We start from the raw sequence: 19,982 nt of genomic DNA, 5'->3' as shown, positions 1-19,982 counted from the left end.
CTTCCCGCAGTAGGTCGAGCCCACCGTGCTGATATCTTGGTGGAGGGTGGCATTTGTGTCCGCTATGGCCTTCAGGAGTTTGCTCAGCTGTTTTTGCATTGGGTCCTCTGGGGTATATTGTAATTGCTCCTGGGCACTGTCCTCGTTGCTTGTAGGCCCCTGGGTTTGCCCATTATGCCAGAAAGCTCATTAGGTCTCCAGGAGAAAATAGAACCAGTAACTGCAGTGCCACCCCTTGACACCACGTAGTGAGGCACCCTATGTTCCCAGGACCGCGGGTCTCAATATCTGCCCCAGTGTCCTGGCCTGAAAGATAGCCGGGTATGGGGCAGTCAAGCACCTCGCGGGTGTGTACTGTGCCCCCCCGTTTTTGTTTTATTCTCTATTTTTTCAGATAGTTTTATCCTCGCATCCATCGAAAACAGTGTGTTAATCTCACAGGATTCTCTTTTGGTAAGACAGGTTTCACTTCTATTCTAGTCGGCAGGACACGGTGTTAGTATCTTTGTTCATGTCTTTATCACAGTTCATCTGAATTCAAGGATTACACCATAAATCAAAAGGCAATCAACTTTGAAAAGTACAAACAGACTTTTTCTTTGGAAAGAACATATCCATACTTACAAATTTATTTTTATTCACGTCCGGAATCACAAAGATTCCTACCAGACTATCAGGGAAGGTTACGCTATAAATTCATTTCATTTTCAGACACCTCAACATCTTCAGGAGGAGAAAACGACAATAACGAAGGAGGTTTTAATAGCAACCACTGAGCAAATAACCAGCAACAAGGTGGGCCTTTTTTAGGCAGAGGCCAGCAGAAGCCATGCGGAGGAAGCAGATACGTCAATCAACCTTGGGAAATGACAACCAGGCAGCGGTACTACAAATCCTAATACAATCACCAATTTATAATTTGTCCGGTATTGTTCTTACTGAAGCGGAAGAAAGTATTTTAGGAAAAGGTTTAACCTTAGTCCCAACTAAAAAAAAAACTTTGTGAAAATGAAAATCAGAAGTCATAGAATTTAGTAGAATGATTTGTCTGATAACTTATTTCTCTGAAAATCCAACTTCTAAAAACACAGAACTTAGAAATAGATCGACATTCTGCCCTCCTTACAGTAAATACCTAAAGAAGTGGTAACCTTCGAAAGAACATTTTGCCAAAAGTGCATAAAGGTGAAACCTACCCACCAGGAAGACCGATAGTGTCGGATTGCGAATCAGTACTTGAGCCAATATCAAAATATGTTGATTTCTTTTTTAAAACCATTCATGCAAGAGGTACCATCTTACCTCCCCGAAACAACTGACTTTTTAAACAAAGTTCAGACGATGGATTTTGAAACAGGAACATACAGATTAGTCACACTTGATGTAGTGTCACTGAACACTCAGATACCACAGGACGATGGGTTATCTGGAATAGAATCCTTTTTAGAAAAAATATCCAAACCAACAAGGGTACCAACAGAATTTATCAAGAAATTGGCTTGTTTTGCTCTTCGTAAAAATTATTTTTGATCTGGAAATGATTTTTACTTCCAGACCAAAGGAACAGCGATGGGCTGACTCTCCATGCCGGAGCTGGGGGTGTTTTATATGGCCAAATTCGAATAAAGATGCATCTATGACAATAAACTGTATGTCCACTGGATTTGAAATTGAGTATGCTACATGTTTTTCATTTTGTGTTATTTATCCACAAATTAATTGTTTCTGTGTAGGATGTGATGGTTGTAACATTTAAAAGAATTTTTCATAACTTAAGAAAAAAATAATACAGAAAAAACTTTTCTATTAAAAATAAAGAAATAAGCAATAATTACTTTGGGTCACTTTGAATGGTTTCCTGTACCCCAGTGGAAATAATATAGTGAATCAACATCAGTATTGGCACCGTATATGTTGTTTTTTGCGACAAGGATTAAAGTTCTTTTCTTCAGCAGGCCCTGTGTTGGTCCCTTAGCTGGCCAGCGCTCCATCGCAACTGTCTGAACTCTTGACTTTGTCCTAGTCCAGTGCACCCAATTAATTATTTAAGCTATATTTGCTTCCAATCGCTATTTTTTAATTTAATCTTTTAAAATGTATATCTCGACATCTATCAATTCAATTTTTGTCATTTTGGTCTAGTTTTATTCATAAAAATATTTGGTATTTTTCTAAACTGCTGTTGAGTCTTTTGTGGTGTTTTCATTGTGTTACTGTGTTGTGTACATAAATAGTTTACGCATTTCCTCTGAAATTAAGCTGGATTGTTCTGTGCCAAGGTACCAGAGAGTGAGCACAGTTTAAAGTGTACTTCTGACTTATCCGGACTAGGATTGGGGTACCTGATCAAGCAGGGTGCATACTCTGCCAACCACAAACCCAATTTTGAACACCTGGGATATTGAAATTATACCCAACGTCTATGTTAGGACAGATTAAAATGTGACAAAGTAAATGTGTTGACTAATAACTCAAATAATAACACCTCATTTACACATATCTTTGGTTTGCTTTGTTTACTGAAGGACACTCCTTTGTCACTCACTTGGAACTCACTTTTTTTCTGACGATTTCTCCTTTTTGGTGTCCCACCAACTATAAAGGCCTGTTTTTCATTCTCAGTCGAAAATTAATTTTGTATAAGCATAAATCTACATGTTTACATCCATTGATCAACCAGAGAAAATCACGAAATGTGTTCTCTCTTTGAAAACGTAAGCAGGTCCTACATATCCACTAGTTTCTGACTTGAGAACAAATCCTACAGTACAAAGTCTGGTACACTCCAAAAATTGATCTGCAGTTACGTTATGACATTGCGGATTCTTTTTTCAAGCATTGCTTAATTTCACTCAATATTTGCACTTATTTTATTTCGGGTACATTTTGTGGAACAAAAATATGCAGCCTTACAGCTATTTCAGAACTCTAATGCAAGATTACTATTCGCACTTTAACGAATGAATTTCTTAAAAAAATAGTTTTTGAACCTGTTAAACTCCCATTGTAGCTTTTAAAAACTTTTTTACACCGTCAATATGTACACAATCACAAATATGCAGTATTTAACTCTAAATTGTCACGCATACTCACAGACATGTGGCAACTTCTTTGCACATTGTGCTTCGTGGGGAAGAATCACAAAACTATAATATTTAAGTTGTGTTTACCTGGTAAGGTACATCAGGTTTCCTCCTTTTTTTCCCAAAATATACAAGTCTTGATTTTAGTATAATTTTTACGAGCAAAGGGGGAAATGATTTTCTGTTTCTCCAGGTCATTTCCAAATCGGACAAAGAGACGATCTTGAAAGCTAGAAGACAAAAGTAAAATAGATTTCAAATTTGTCCTTTAGCCTACAGAAACAAAACACCAATCAAAGCGTCGGAATCACGGAAACACTCGTGACATACAACAGAGAGGGGTGTAAGAATACAGAAATTTTGCACGGTGGAATTACCAGTGCAAAACCATTTTGCAACTTCTGTAATGTGAATTATGCATAACTATTCCGTCACAATCCATAATACAGAAATGTTGTTGCACCAAAGCCAAAGTGAAAAAATAGATTATGGAACCAAAGCTGAACATACACTATGTATCATTTGGTTTTAAAATCAATGTATGTTTGTACCAGTTTTAATTTAATGGGTGAAACATCTTAACGACTTAACGTCTAGTAGTCTACCCCCCCTCCACAACGGCCCCACCCCCCCAACTCCCACTAGAGCGGAGCATTTTTTATATTTGCAGCAGGTCATACTTCAGCCGTCATACTTACCTCCTGGCAAAAATGGGGTCTTTTGTCTTGTACATGTTTGAGGGTTTAAAGGTATCCAGGGTCCGTACTTTACAAAGGAAAACAAAATATAGCCAAAACGTGGAATATTTAATATAACAAACTGAAAGAAAAAAAGTGCAGTGCAAGGAAGTCTGTGATTTTCTATAAACAGCAGGTTAAGCAAGAATTTGCAATGCAATCGGTCTCACCTTTGGGACCTTATAAGTATTTAGCTATACAGCACATTATTGCAGGTACAACAAAATGTACTGTTTTAGTGTGCCCGAAGCAGGGAAAGGGTGTAGTACCACAACCTGTCACTAGGTGTCCCATGGGATTCTTGAAAACATAAGGTACTGCACCCTGCAACATGGATAGGGAATTAATATGGTGCATCGGTAAGAGCTCCGCCAACGGAGTCTGGTGTCGGCCCAATATAAATGAAAGCTACTCATTTAAAATAAGAATAATAAATCAATACAGCAGTCTCATAGGTGGGGGCGGGCAAGTAGTACTGTGCAAGGGGGTAGGGAGAGGAGATTGAATGAGGGCACTGCACATCATGTGAAAATTAACCAAACAGGCAGGAGATAGGAGATCAGCAAAACAAGCAGTGGCCTCGGAGGGATGGTGTCGGGCCTGCAAGCAGTGTTGTGGAAGGAATCGGTGAGGCATGGGGAGATTAAGGGGAGAGCAAGCATATAAAAGAATGGCTATAAAGGATGGAAGACAGACTTGGCCCAGCCCAGAATCAAACTTGAGACTTACAGACCACTGCTTTGCTCAGCAGTGAGCGTTTAACTCACTGAGTAATGTTGAAAGTTTTGTGGCATTATACTAGGTCAAACATAATGCCAGTTAAACTCTTCACAGTCAGTTTAGTTGTAACTTCTACAAACCCTTACGTATAGGAAGTGAACCAGCTGAGAGTCTGCAGATGTCAGTGGTGCAATCTCCATCCTGAAAAAATGTATCCTTTTACTTTAACTCACAGCTATATGTTCATACAGTGATTTTTCTAAATTCAGACACAAAATCGCATCCGTTGAATAACATACACAGTGGATTAAAAGTTTTGAATATTCTTTGTCACAATAGTTCTGTGTCACCAAAGAACACGTTTTACATCATGTTGGTTGCAGACTGTGTACGTTATGTATGTACATGGTATTTCTATGGTGTGAACCTTACCAAAAGGCAGCATAATACAGCTGGGTACATTGATGAGAAGATGATGTGATATCACTAGGAAATCACTGTTCTAGGAAATCACTGTTCTTTTTGCATTTGTTGCTTTAACGCACCACTGCTTTCAGCTATTTGTAGTCTTGGTTCTTTTTTTAATGATTCCAATTGGACCAACGCATCTGATTACAATGATAGATAAAAGCACAGCTCAGAAATGGAAAAGTGGTGCCCAGGTGACATGGTGTCACAGAGTCACCCTACAAAAGAGTGACACCTGCCTGTAGTGTCAGCACTCTAGCTGACGCATGTCGCGTGATGACGCGTCGCGCCTCCGGCCATTTTGTGGATGCGCGCGCATCCACATTAGGACGCTTTACCGGCTCGGCGCTCCGAGAGAGAAAGAAAAGAATAAATGCATTAACCCTCACGCTGTGTCCTGTCGTATATGGGGAGCGCTGGCGACTTTACAATGGCAACGAGATCGGGATGGAAAAAAAAAAAAACGAAAAAAAACCCGGACACAACGTCGGAAAACAGAGAGCCTCAACCCAGGCAGGAGCAACAATCAAACAGCTCGACGGGCCTGTAAGTAACACAGCAGAGGGACATCAGAGAGCGCGGCAGAGCCCACATCCCCACAAAGGAGCCACACTGAGCACCGGGGAGGAAGTAAAGGGCACGCAGAGTGGTAGACTACAAAGGGCACCCCAGAGCACAGTACACCCCACGGGCAGGAGCACTGGCGATCTCAGAGAAGAGCGAAGGGGCAGAGACAGAAAGCCCCCAGCTGCTGTCTGAGAAGCAGGAGGAGAACGGCGCACCAGGAGCAACAGTGGGACTCCACCCCCGGGAAGGCGCGAAACCATGTGTGCACAGGCATCGTCCGCAACAGCGCCCGTACAATTCCTAACCAAGCCAGGGGAACCCCTTATGAGGTGGGAAGACTGGAGAGACTATATTGACAACTTCATTGAAGTACTTGAAGATGAAAACGAGGAGAAATTTACCAGTAAGGGGAAGAAACTGATACGGTTACATAATCTAGGCCTGGAGGGGCTCAGGATTTTCAAAAACCTAGTGCCCAAACAACGTGGGAGTACAGATGACGACGTATATGCCAAAGCAATTGAAGAATTGAATGAGCACTACAGACCTGCGGTTTGTGTCTCAATCGATAGATACAATTTTCAACAGAGGAAGCAAGGAAGCAGCAAGCGGGGGGGAAAATTGGTGGAAGAATACATGGTGGCATTGAGGAAGCTGGCGTCCACATGCAGATACGATACATTCCAAGATGAATTCATTAAGGATCAAATCGTAATGCACACAACAAGTACAGCCGTGCAAGACAAGCTATGGGCTGGTGGGGATGCCACGCTGAAAGAAGTAATGGTAAAAGTCAAGAAAGCGGAATTGGCACGACGATGCGTGGAAGCGGCAAAGAGAGAGACGTTGGCCAGTCCGATGGTGATCAGGAATAGAAGAAGAGGAGCCCCTAAGAGACAGTAAAATCAAAGGGACCACACCGAAGGGACCGAACAGGTGGCAAGGGAATCCAGGAACACCGGGAAAACAACAAGAAGGCCTGCTATCGATGCGGAAGTTGGGCACGCGAGGCCTACGACAGGAAATGCCCGGCGTTTCGCGCCAAATGCATGTTCTGTGGGATCGTAGGGCACTACGAGAAAGTGTGCCGCAGAAAGTCCGCATGGAGTATGGTTAAATACATAGATCAAGGACAAGAAGGCCCGGAGGAGAACGACCAAGAAGAGGATGACACCATACTCTGCATCTATGACTAAGTGTTAAGTGTGGATACCAAGAGATCAACCAAGTCGGTGCTGGACATGACGATTGGGGGAGTGCCAATAAGCATAGTGGCAGATACAGGTTCGCCCTATACTATAGTCCAGAGGGCGGTGTGGAATGAAACATTTAAACCACATTTAGGCCCAGAACTTGAGCGACTGGACATAAGGCCCGTCATGTACAATGGAGATCGCATACCCATGGTAGGGTTCAGGCCATTAAAGTTTGAATTCAGAGGACGCAGTGCCAACTGCAAACTGTACATATATGAAAAAGGACCATCGGTGCTAGGATGGTTGGACCAGGGTGACCTGGGCATCAAACTGGACCCGGGGGGTAAAGTTCAGATCTTACTCACCGGGCCTGAGGGTTGGCCGGACCTGGACAAATGGAAGAGAGTACCCCAAGGTATTTGGAGGCACAGTGGGAAGACTCGAGAAGTTTGCACACAAAATTGTATTCAAGGCAGGAGCAGTACCAGTGTCTCACAAGGTGAGAAATGTGCCCCTCGCAGTGAGAGAGGCGGTGCAGGAAGAACTGCAAGAGTTGGAGAAACGGGGCAAAATCGAACCAATCACGTGCGCTGAATGGTTGGCACCATTAGTAGTGGTAATGAAAGCCAACGGAAAGGTCAGGCTATGCGTAGACCTACGCGAACTAAATAAAAACATTGTAGTGGAGAAGTTCCCCTTACCAAGGATCGAAGAGATGTTGGCCAAAACAAGAGGAATTAAGTGGTACTCCACCATTGACTTAACCTCAGCATACCACCAGATCGCGTTGCACCCGGAGAGCAGAAGGTTGGCGTCATTCATCACCCCCTTCGGGTGTTACCAGTTCCGTCGCATGCCGTTCGGACTGGCATCGGCGGCAGCGGTGTTTCAGAAATTGATGCACCAACTGTTTAAGAATATGGACGGCATCCAGTACTTCCAGGATGATATCCTAGTGATGGGGCGAGACAGGTTGGACCACGATGCAAAACTAACCAAAGTACTGAGGGTGTTGGAAGAAAGAGGCCTAACCGCAGAGTGGGAAAAGTGCCGCCTAGGCATGGAATCAGTGACCTACTTAGGACACGAAATTGGAGTGCAAGGAATCACGCCCAAGACTGAGAATGTAAAGGCGATTTGTGACGCACCACCACCCACCAGCAAGGAAGAGGTCAGGTCCTTTTTAGGAATGGCAGAATACTATAGCAAATTTGTTCAGCATTTCGCAACAAAGACCCGCCACATGAGACAATTAACGAGAGAAAAGACTATGTTCTGCTGGACGAAAGAGGCACAAAGGGAGTTCGAAAGCATAAAGAAAGACGTTGTAGGGGCCATACCCCTGCAAGGATATGATCCCCAAGGAAGTACAGTGCTCACGACAGACGCCAGTGATAAAGGATTGGGCGCTGTGTTAATGCAGGACCGAGTACAAGGAGTGGTGGAGACACTGAGTTTCGCATCTCGCACACTGAGTGACCGGAAAAAAAGTTCAGTGTAATTGAAAAAGAAATGTTGGCCGAAGTGTGGGCGATGACAAGATTCCGACAATTTCTGTGGGGTACACGGTTTCAGTTGAAGACGGATCATAAACCATTGGTGACGGTACTTACCTCCAGTGGGCACGCCAGTGCCACCCCCAGGATTTCGAAAATGACTTTGAAGCTGCTGGAATTTCGATATGATGTTGAATATATTCCGGGCAGTCGGAACAAAGTGGCAGACTATTTGAGTAGGGCGGCAGCCATGGAACCCGAAGAAGAAGACAAAGTAGGCGGTGAGGAAATGGTAGCCTTGATGGATGACCAGGAGAGGGTCATTAGCAACCAGGAGTGGAATGAAGCCTACAAAGAAGATCAGGCCATGCAGGAGGTGAAGGAATGCATAGTAAATGACTGGCCAGAAAAGAAGCACCTTAGTGAAAATCTACGGAAGTACTACGAGGTCAGGGAAGAATTGTCAATGGACGATCAAGGAGTGTTCGTATACAGGGGGGACAAGGTCATTTCCCCAGCACGAATAGTCCCAAAACTATTGGCGATACTCCATGAAGGTCATTTGGGAATCGGAAAGACAAAACTGCTGACTAAACAAGGATACTGGTGGCCAGGCATGGACCTGCAAGCTGAACGTTATGTCAGGGAATGTACACAGTGCCAAGGAGCGGACAAAACGCTCAAGCCACTAAGACCGGCACTGGGAAGATTTGACTCCCCAAAGAACCAGTGGGAAGAGTTATCCATCGATAACCTAGGCGCGATCTTGGACGGACAAGGAACCCAAAAGTATGTGTATCCTCATAGACAGGTACTCGAAATGGCCCGAAGAAAAAGTGGAAAAAGTAATGGACACAGAGACAAGTCTGAGGTTTTTGAGGGACACGTTTGTGAGAGAGGGCATTCCCAAATCTATCCTGAGGGACAACGGCCCTCAGTTTACCTCAGAAAAATGGACCAAGTTCATGGAGAGGAATGGTATCCTCTCCAAACACACCTCTATATACCACCCATCCGGAAATGGACTAGTAGAACGCTTCAACCGGGTGGTGATGGGTTCTGTGCATGCGGCGATAACGAATGACAAGGACTGGGAGAAAGAAATATGGCAAATGATATGGGCGTACAGAATCACCCCCACTGAAACAGGGTATAGCCCCTTCCAAATTCTATGGGGCCGTGACCCCTTCACGAAGGAAAACCGAGCGTGGAAGGAGAAAACAATAACCAGCAAATGGTCCCCCGCAGTGGTTCAGGCGAATTTGGAGAAAGCACAAGCCGTTTATACCAAATACTACAACATGCGAAGGAATGTGAAGGACACTGGATTAGAGGAAGGTGAATGGGTGCGAGTTAAGTTGGCGGTAATGCAAAGGAAAGGGGACAGCAAATACAGTAGACCCCTCCAGGTCAAAGAGGTGTATGATAGAGCTGCCTTGTTAAGCGATGGCAACATATGGTCTCAGGACCGCATGGCGAGATGCAATAAAGTACTACAGTGGAGCCAAGATGAGCTGGAGCCGGAAGGGGCGATGTAGCCCAATGCAGGAAATGAACCATTTGACTTGGAGATGGACATGGGAAGAGGAGAAGTCGACGAGGAGCAAAGCAACAGAGGTAGCCCCGGGATGGAGAAGGAGATGAATACAAGAAGGTCAATGGAGAGCCCAGCTGCACTGAACAATAGAGGAGGTGGCGCAGAGACTCATGAGAGGTAAGCCACGGCTACCCCGGTAAGACAGACCCGTAGGGGGAGAGCGGTGGTGAGACCATCCAAGTTCCAGGACTATGATATGAGCAGCGGACTGTAAGTTTTATGTTTGTTCTATTGTTTGGAAAAAAGGGAGATATGTAGTGTCAGCGCTCTAGCTGACGCACGTCGCGTGATGACGCGACGCGCCTCCGGCCATTTTGTGGATGCGCGCGCATCCACATTGAGAGGCGCGAGTGCCAGAGCCCGGACGCTTTACCGGCTCGGCGCGCTCAGAGAGAAAGAAAAGAATAAACGCATTAACCCTCACGCTGTGTCCCGTCGTATATGGGGTGCGCTGGCGACTTTACACTGCCAAAAGAGACTGCTTTAATATGTGTGCTCTCAGTGTTCATGCAACAACAACAAAAAATGAAGCCCTCAATGGATTGCGAGTGTAGGTTGTTTACATATTACCAGTGCCGGCGTTAGCTCGGTTGGAGCCCGGTGCTGCAATGCTTGTTGGCGCTCCCCCAATGACCTCATTCTACACAAATTCCCTCACTACTACCCTCCAACAGTGCCCCTCAAGTCTCCACAACTACTCTCTCATGTGCATTTCTTTTTATTTATAGCTCTACTTAATCAGAGTATGGTTTCAGAGACCTTTACATCTCACACACATTGTACAGTGACAATGAATCATACGAATGTAAATAAGTCTTTGGTAAATGTTACATAAAGACAAAGAGGACTACAGGGTGCAGGTGCCACATGTCATCCATACTGGTAGGCAGTATGTTTAAGAGTGCTTGGTCTGGAGAAGCACAAACTCACGATGTAAAACCTAACATAGTGGTTAGGAATTGATTTTACAAATAAGAATCAATTTCTACCCAAATGAACCTGCTTTTAGCAACAATAGGATAATGAAAGATACAAGAAAAAAAATCACAATGCTCTAATCTGCAGCCAGGGCCACTGGAGTTATACACTTGTGTGGCATTTTTCACAATATTATAGGATTTGCTGTACTTGCCACACATTTCCTTATTTAATGCATTATCTTCTAGCTCAAACAGTTCAAACATTACTACAAATGCAGCAACACATGTTGCCATGCAGTGGAAGGCCATTTGCAAAGGTAGAGTCGTCACATTTCTGTTGCTTATTGCTATATTTGGGCATTAAGCCAGTACTCTTTAGCTGCAAACAATGTCCAGACAGTGTTTACTAGTGTACAAATGACAAAATAATGAATCCTATCACAATACCTGCCATATTATACCACATAATTTGCCTGCTACATAATTTACTCAGCCCTCCTCTGCCGCTTAATTCCTGTGGCCCTGCCAATACCTTGCAGTTTACATGCAGTTATTTGATGGCATTTAATAGCTAACTATAATATTATACGATTGAAACGTATAAACTGCAATTAACAAAAGCATCTCGCTGACAAAAGCAGTAACCTGCTGCAGGGTCTACAATAAATGCACTGTGGTGATCTGCATGGTATACTTGATTTGCAACAGGTATGTTAGCCCTCTGCACCACTTTAGGAAAAGCCAAAACTTCCACTGGACAAAATTCCATCTCTCTACAGCAGGGCCATTATTCTTTTTTATTTTATTTTTTTCAATTGCCACAAAGAAATAAATAAACATGAGTAAATATAAGGCAACATTTGGAAATACAAATACATCAATATAAATGATTGTGCAGAGCATAGAGGAGCATTTATGAAGAAAGGAAAAAAGGAAAGAAAAAAGGGAAAGAAAAAAAAAAGAAAAACAAAGGGGAAAAAAGCAAAGAGAAAAAAAGAGCGAAAGAAATAAGAGAATACGTACAATCATTAGTCCCACTGCAGACAGGACCAAACCCCATTCAATTTTAACAAAGATCGGGGGCCTCTAGCTTTTGCCAATGCAGTTTCCATCATCAGAGACCAACATTTGTTAATACTGGAGGTGTGGCATGTATCCAGGAGCGGGCTATAAAAAGACAAGCGCAAGAGGCGATAATGGAGGCTTTGGGTTTCGTAAAGCACTCAGAGTCAGTGAAAAGTCCCAGCAGCAACTCTTTTCCCGAGACCGGGCAATCGTAGCCGACCCAGGTTGAAAAAGCCAGAGCGATGTTAGACCAGAAATCCGAGGGCAGGTAAAAAACATGGCTTAGATCAGCAGCGAATTCATGACATTTAGTATCAGCAGCGGTTAAATTATTAGCTCATTTAGAAATTTGCTCGGGAATGTAATACAGCATAAAAATAAATCTATGCTGCTCTAATTTTAAATTGACGGACGATACAGATGAATCAATGGTCTGAAGAGACCGTTGTATTTCCTCCTTAGAAATATCAAGCCCAAAGAGCTGGCTAATTTTGGCTGCAATTTGTAGACCATCGTCACCAACTGCCCGATGAGTTTTTGATAAATGTAACCGATAGCTCCTCGCCCTCTGGTACCAACAAGTATAGACAAGATTTCACATGAGCTGGACAGCACAGATAGTCCCAGACCTCGAGTGAAGTAGTCCCTAACTTGCAAATATGTAAAAAAGTGGGTGTATGAAAGATCACATTCTTCTTTTAGTGAAAAAAAAGTTTGAAAACCCAGATTATCATACAGCTGACCCACCAGAGTTATGCCCTTGATTTACCATTCTTTCCCATTATAATCGTTAAATATATTGGGAAACAGAGGGTTCCCCCATAACAGCGTATATTGGTGCAAGTTGGGTACTGGTAGGTTTTGCAAATTTCACGCCATAATTTAGTAATGTCTCTGACTACCTTAAAGCGAACTCGTTTAAAATAGTTCGGGTCAGATGTTTGGTACAATAAAAACCCAGTATTAGGCCCACACGCCAGCTGATATAGAAACCAATTGGGATTTCACCGGAGATAGCTTGCCAATTTTATGTTGCCTCAACAATGCTGAAGGCAAGGAACTCTGCAGCAGGTGCTTTTACATCCAAAATAGATTTTAAAATTCGGAGCCCTGGCAGAGTGCCAACAGTCGCACTGCCCTGAAGCTGCCCCTACATATTACCTATGCTTTACTTTCCTATTTAAACGGACACCGCCTGCTGTTAAATTTGCTGCACACACTAGCAACATGACCCCGATGCCTGTGGTTAAGAGTTGATAAATGGTGCGAGATAACTCAGTTTTAGCAGGGACAGTATTTCTCTCCCCGATCTTTCTTTTATTAGTCTCATGCATTGTAGAACTGTAGCACTGGCTCATATCAACTTAACCCCTTCGATGCTGGTGACAAAGCCAGCTCGTAATGGGCGTTACCTGCGCTGCGCGCATGACGAGCTGGCTTTGTCACGTAACGCGCGATTTTCGAATTCTCAGCGCGCAGGGGGAAAACCCGCTAGCGCGCATGCGGTTAAACAATTGGACTAACGCACCTGAAAACAACCAATAGCCCGGAACTTGATGTATTACTCTGACGACGTGAAGTCATCCAGCAAGAAACCACACTGATGATGGTGCTTTAAATTGAAAAAATAAAATATTATATTATCTATAGTGCTACTTAGAAGCGCCGGTTCTCTCCCATTAGAAGAATTGACGTGTGCTGCGAAGTGCAGGTGCTTTCCCTTTTAAGTCAAAAGGTTTAGGTATCCGGGATTTGCGAATTCCTGCCCAATTAAAACACGGTCATGACTAGACTCTCAAAGGAATTCATTGACACAATTGCCTGGGGTTTGACTTAAAGCTTGATATCCGGAAGCCATAGACTTGCTGGAGTTTGATCAGTTTCCACAACCCATCGCGTAAACCCAACAGTACCCCCCCAGACAGTTTTATATACCACCCCAAATTAGCATACCGACCTACAGATTTTTAAAATCAAATCCATTGGCGAACAGACATGCTGGTACCCATGCACAGAGATCACGGTGCTGAGACTCAACAAGAGGGCACACGTACAGACAGACACCCATGCAGTCAAACAGCACAAAGGAATGGACAGAAAGATGGACATGTTACATGTCCAGCTACATTATTTTGATGTATAAACGTACAGTGTCAACTCCCATTCAATCCCTGGCCACTTCTTGTGTGATGGAATATGAAGGATTGGAAACCCGTTCAGAGATTGAAGTGAAAAAAGAAAGCAGGTGACGTGAACAAAACAAGCCTTTGGCTTGTGGGAGGAGGATTTGGGAAGCCTGATCCCCAAGACAGACTGGGATCTATAGTCGAAAGGACTCAGAAAGTGTCTAGGAATGAGAGGTTCAAATTAATGAACTATTACCTCCTTCACAGAGCGTATCTCACCCAGACACGAATTAGAAGATACTTCCAGATGGAGACTGTAGTTTCCGATGGAGACTGTAGTTTCCCAAGGTATGGAGAAAGGGAAGCCCACATGTTGCATATGTTCTGGGACTGCCACCACCTTGAGCACATTCAGGGAGGAGGTAATAAACATAGTAGAAGATGTCACTGAAATAGAGATCCCACATACCCCAGGCCACTGCTGATTGGGTTGGTACCCACACACAGACAAAACATAAACGCAGGGAAATTCCAAGATCTTGCTTATGTCCTGGCCAAACGAAAAATCATCAGGAACTGGAATTCATCCGGAGGACCAAAGGTGGGAACATGGAAGAAGGAATTAGAACAAGTATTAGCAATGCAATCGGTCTCGCCTTTGGGACCGTATATGTATTTTTCTATGCAGCACATTAGCCTGGGTGCTGAAACATCTACTGTTCTTTTACCCGCATGCGCCGCGAATGTTCGCGCTGTGCAGGCGATTTTAAAAGTGGGCGGTATTCTAACAGGCCCTGGCCATCCTTCGCACAAGCCCACCGTGGCGCATGACGGCCGAGGGCAGTCGTGAGCATGCAAGGGTTTAATATGGAGGGAAAGTAAGCACCAAACTGCATGACACGCCAGGTATGGGAACACATGGAGAGAAATATTGCCTTCCAGTGGTAAAATGGTATAGTCCATAGCTCTGTTTTTTATATAAAATCAGGGCCTTCGTGGTCATATCACTGAAAATACAAGTGCTCGTGGAAGACAATTTCTATGGACTGAAATCTAGCGAATGCTAAAGTGATTCTGGTATTTTACTGAACTCTGTTTCTCGTTTTCTATCAAGAAAGTTAAATAGAGACAGTTGCCACAAAAATTTAAAAAAGAAAGTCTCTCAGTAAAAAGCTATTCTGGTATTTTACTGACCTCCGCTGGTCATTTTCTATCAAGACAGTTAAATAGAGGGAGGTGACCAGAAGAAAAAAAAAAGTCCCTAAGCGGAAGCAGACAAGTCCTAGGGCTGATCTCCAGAGCGCACAAAGTACATATACGTACATTATAAGTATATACTAAAGTATATACAAGAGGTCTTGAATGTGCAACCTAAAAATGGGCAGGCACAGAAGGGAGTATCCTATTGAGGGAAGCAAGGCGGGGCATTCATACACTAGAAAATGCATTGGTGGACAAACTACTAGCAGTTGGGCAGGAAGCGGAGAGGGCAGGCCCCTCACAGCCCTCCTTCACCTGACTGGGGGGGAATGGGAGCCAGGCTTGACAGCATGAAAGCTGGCCAACCACCCGACACTAACCCCATCATATGTGCCTGCACAATACCAAGGATGTTAAAAGAAGGACCCCACTCTACGACTATATGACATTCTGACTCTTACCCAGAAGCAGCTGCAACTCAAGGGGGAAAAGGGGTGGGAGAGGGTGGTAAAACTGTTGTCACTGAGGGGAAACAGAAATATATGAATAACACCTCACATGCACTGTATGGCACAAGTGAAGCATGAGATGCAACTATTTAAAAAACTCAATAAAATCTGGTTTAAAAGAAAAAAAAAAACTTGGGTGACTTAGAAGAGGCAGCACTACCTCATAGCCAGGGCCACTGGAGGGCCAGATTATGCAGCGGGGTTGACTACATTATGTATCAAGAAAAGACAAAGTATGCTGCATAAAGCAGAACATCTGGAATAGTATTACTTACTTATTTTGACATTTCTACACAGGTTAACATTTTCTGGCAAAGGTTTCACGACATTAGTGCCAAAATAACCCCTACAAACAGCAATAAGCAACAGATTGTGGACCAATTAACGGTTGCCAAGAGCCTTCAACTGTGCGGTAACACGTGTTGCTGCGTTTTTATTAGTAACTTTTAATCTGTTTGATCTTAATCAATTCTTAGTTAAAATCTGCAAATAATGCTGCAAGATTATGCAGCTGCAGCGCATCCATAATTGTGCAGAAAACGTTGCAGCCCTAAAAGTGCGTAATACAAGTGGCCCTACTCTTAGTTAACATTTCACATATCAGTTCTTACTCACTAGACACTTTCGTGATGGGTGGAAAGTCCAACCACGCCCTGCGGATTAAGAGATTGAGTCAAATCTTGCCACCGTCATGAGGAATAGTAAGAGGTGAGCGGCAGCCCTGAGAAAGTCACTGAACAAGTGAGCATGTACTGATAATCATTACTGAGTGACTGGCACAGTAGTGAGTTGGATAACAATAAGCATCTATTTCAGCACCAAGGAACCTCTTAGGATGAACGTGCGCTTTGCACATTTATGTAATTATATTAAGTTACGTATGCTGCATATTTACTAGTAGTGTACTAGAACGAGACAGCACAATAGGAACAGAAGCCTCAGGGTGTTAGTGTGAAACTTGTTTGCACTGAATGGGAAGTGAATGGTTGTTGCTTTCAAGAGGTGGAAGTGGTAGAAGAAGAAAAACACATTTATTTTTTAGAAGTGCCTGTATAAACTTGAGTGTGAAAATAGCAGTGAGACAAAGGCAAATCTGAAGACAGTGTAAAGCCAATGACTCAAGAGCAGGCAGTAAATGGTGGCGCTAGCAAGGTTTACCGACTGTCACATTCCATACTGCAGGCCCTTGGCATAGGTGTCATTCAATCTTGATGAAAAAAATATTTGACTTGACAGCACAGACATCTGGACTTTGGACAAAAGAGGGGACACAACTAGTTCTGGGGAAGAGGACGGTGGGGGGTTGAATGCAGGCTTTGTGTACACTAAATATCTAACCCGTCTGCGGCTATCACGTTAAAGTGGAGAAAGTAGGGGAGTATCAATGCCCATTCGGACCTTGGCATCTCCTTGAAAAAACACAGTTGTACTGGTTGGTGGAAGCCTTTGTTCACCATATCATCTTTTCCTATAGTTAAGAACGAGGTGCACATCGAATGCCCATTCCATCCTCTGCTTCTTTGAATATAGTGCACTTTACATGTCGATTTGAATTCAGCACCTGCATGTCTTTGCAACTAGAGTATGCCACAGTCTGGGCTACCAGAATGCTCCAAGGACAACTAGCAGCACTTCACAGCAGTGAGATTTCCTACCATAATCACTTTTATTAACTCTATTATTTGAATTGAGTCAAACAAAGCAAACAACAACTCCAAATGCCAGAGTGCATTGAATTGTGAAATGAAAACCCTGTACTAGAAATGTTGGTATTTAGCATATGTGTTTTGATTTCAGTTGCAGACTTTAATCAGCATGAATTAAATGGACCAGTTTTTTGTTTTCAATCCCGAACATAAAGTAGATGTAGACGAGGGTCCCCATGACAAGTTCACTGTTACCACCTGTTTAGAGCAAGTGGTAAATGGTTGGATGGGCTATTTCTTTTGCTTGGAAGGGTTTGGAGGGGCAGTTCTCCTTTTAGTTCAGCTGGAGAAATATTCTTTTGCTACACCCCATGTGGACTGAATAATTCTAAATCCAGACACCTGGGACACCTAAAGTTGCCTGAAGCAGTTTCCTCTGGTGAATACCACTTCCGGTACCTTGAGATGGACCATTCTGTGGTAAACTTCACTCCCTAAAACTTGTTTCACAGCTCTTTTGCGTGATTTGCTAGTCTAAAACGTTGCGCCATATACAATAAGAATCTAGGCCACAATTAGGTTATACTGGCAACGGACTTGCTCTTTCACAAATGGCTTCGTCATCAGGGTGGGAACCAGGGCGGGTGGCAGGAATACTTCTAAGTTCAATTTTTATAAACTACAACTTTTAGTAAATACCTCTTACTGCAGTGATTTAATATGATGTACTAAGGTGAAACGTTTCCTTTCGTTAAACATCCGTATTTTAATTTTCAATGGACTATATCCTATTTTAACATATTGTTTGCTGCATGATTATAACATTCTGAAAATTTTCAAGGCACACCTCATGTAGTCTCTTGGAGTCAAGCCAGATCCCTGGCTCAGGCTCTCTCCTTGTTATTTTGTTGAATCAGCCACCTCAAGTTAGGAATGTAGAAAATGTTAATGTCTGTGAAAGTACAACAGAAGTCACAATTAATAAATAAAAGCTTATGCAAGGAGTCTAAGCTCTCGGCCCTATGAGAACCCACACCAGCCACTAGTCACAAATCATATATTGGGCAAACAGTACAGAGGAACAGACATTAGTGCTATTACCGTGAGCAGCCTCTGCACACCCCGCCTCCCCTTCCCCACTCCAGCATTTATTGAAACCTGCTTCCCGCAGACAGAGCCAACCCCCAGCGCCTAGAGCCGAATCCGCAAACGTGGGTCGTAAGCCCACAATGTAGATACAGCATGTCTTGGTTCGAGACAGTTCATGCACACCTACTAGTTGAGACCTAAAAAAGGAATTCCTATCATTCCGCCAACTGACAAATTGCTAAGAGAACCTTTGCATGACATCACTCTTTTAAGTTGGGCACTAATTCATTTACGAAAATATCACCTGTGTTTTCCTTGGTCTTGAGTAGCACTATGATGTTTTACCTGAGAGAGAGAGAGACAGAAACTAATGTTCCCTGTGGTTTGAGCAGCACTTGGATGGTTGACCTGCAATAGAGAATGTAACGCACTCAAACACTAGATACATGGAAAAATTAAGAAACAACTGTTGGTTAGTTGTGGTATTCAGAGTTTTTTTTGCCAAAGTGTTCTGGCGAACGTATACACTTACTGTTCAAGTTAAGTTGGACGTCCGGTATATTATTTTGGATCCATATAGCCCCATAGGGTTCTTCGTTATTCCACAATGGAAGGTAATGTTTCATACCCCCTTTCAGAGGCAAATTTGGGTCCTTTTTCTTTTCTATTTCTCTACAAGGTAACGTCTTGGGACGTAAGCCATCCTTTCCACAAAAAAGTTCTTCGATGCACATAAAACCCCAACCCATTCGTCTCTCATCGTATATGTAGGAACACTTTGTAATGTTCACTTCTGTGCCGCATTTTAATATATTTCTCTGCACTAGAAAGTTCAACCCATTGTCCAGGTGCCACTTTTCCTGGTAAACCCCATCGGAGATGGTTAGGTCATAGCTGAAGTCATCGCGGGGAGGCATGGAGACTGCCGGAGTCTTATTTTCGCTGGTACATATCGTAGCCAAGTACCTTTCCACAGCAACGATGGCAACAGGTTGGTGATCGTCGATGGTTATGCTCAGGGTGGGAGAAGTGGTTACTTTAAGAAATGTACTTTCTAGCCAGGAATGTGGCCTCGGTGCTGTGCCCTGGGGACCAATATCATCATCTGCTGCCTCCCTGACTCTTTCAGGCACCCCAGACTCCATATTCATACCGGTGGCGCATTTTCTGAAAGTGTTGGGGACCTCACCAGTGGAGTGAAAATGCAGTCGTGCGGGTGAGGACCCATAACATTTCCCACATCCAATCCGTTCAACTCAGCTTGTTCTCGTCGACCATGGGAAAGCTACTGTATTTGAAACTAGCTAGCGTTTCTCGCTCAGGCCCGACATTGGTTGGAGCTCGGAGGCAGTACTACCGCCCCACATGCCCTGCGATTGGATAACAAATAATCCAAGGCCCCGGAAGTAATGGTCCAGCCGCTCGCGGGCCGCGGCCTGTTGACAGTTTAGCTGGCTGTGTAGAGGCGGACGTTCAGACTCAGTCATGGGGAAGGGGGTGACTTTTATTTATTTATTTATTTTTTATTTATTTATGCAATTTTATATAGCGCGGACTTTACCC

At 43.6% G+C, this 19,982-nt stretch overlaps 1 protein-coding gene across 3 annotated transcripts in view; it reads right to left on the bottom strand.

The window, feature by feature from the left end:
• Positions 1-19,768, bottom strand: part of RADX (RPA1 related single stranded DNA binding protein, X-linked) — a 228,033-nt gene extending 208,265 nt beyond the window's left edge. For 2 of the 3 annotated variants that reach the window (XM_086918578.1, XM_086918576.1), the window contains exons 1-2: positions 18,952-19,735; positions 3,171-3,313 (exon numbers count right to left, since the gene is read on the bottom strand). In XM_086918578.1, the coding sequence (XP_086774704.1) occupies positions 3,171-3,313; positions 18,952-19,570 (762 nt within the window). In that variant the 5' untranslated portion in view covers positions 19,571-19,735. Of the gene's footprint in view, positions 1-3,170; positions 3,314-18,951 lie in introns of all 3 variants that reach the window. The other variant, XM_086918577.1, reaches the window with a different exon arrangement.
• Between the last annotated feature and the right edge of the window lie 214 nt (positions 19,769-19,982).

This window comes from Lissotriton vulgaris, chromosome 4_1 (assembly GCF_964263255.1).
Source record: "Lissotriton vulgaris chromosome 4_1, aLisVul1.2, whole genome shotgun sequence".
NCBI lineage: Eukaryota > Metazoa > Chordata > Amphibia > Caudata > Salamandridae > Lissotriton > Lissotriton vulgaris.
The sequence above is the reverse complement of the archived record's forward strand: the minus strand, read 5'-3'. Positions and strand labels throughout refer to the sequence as shown.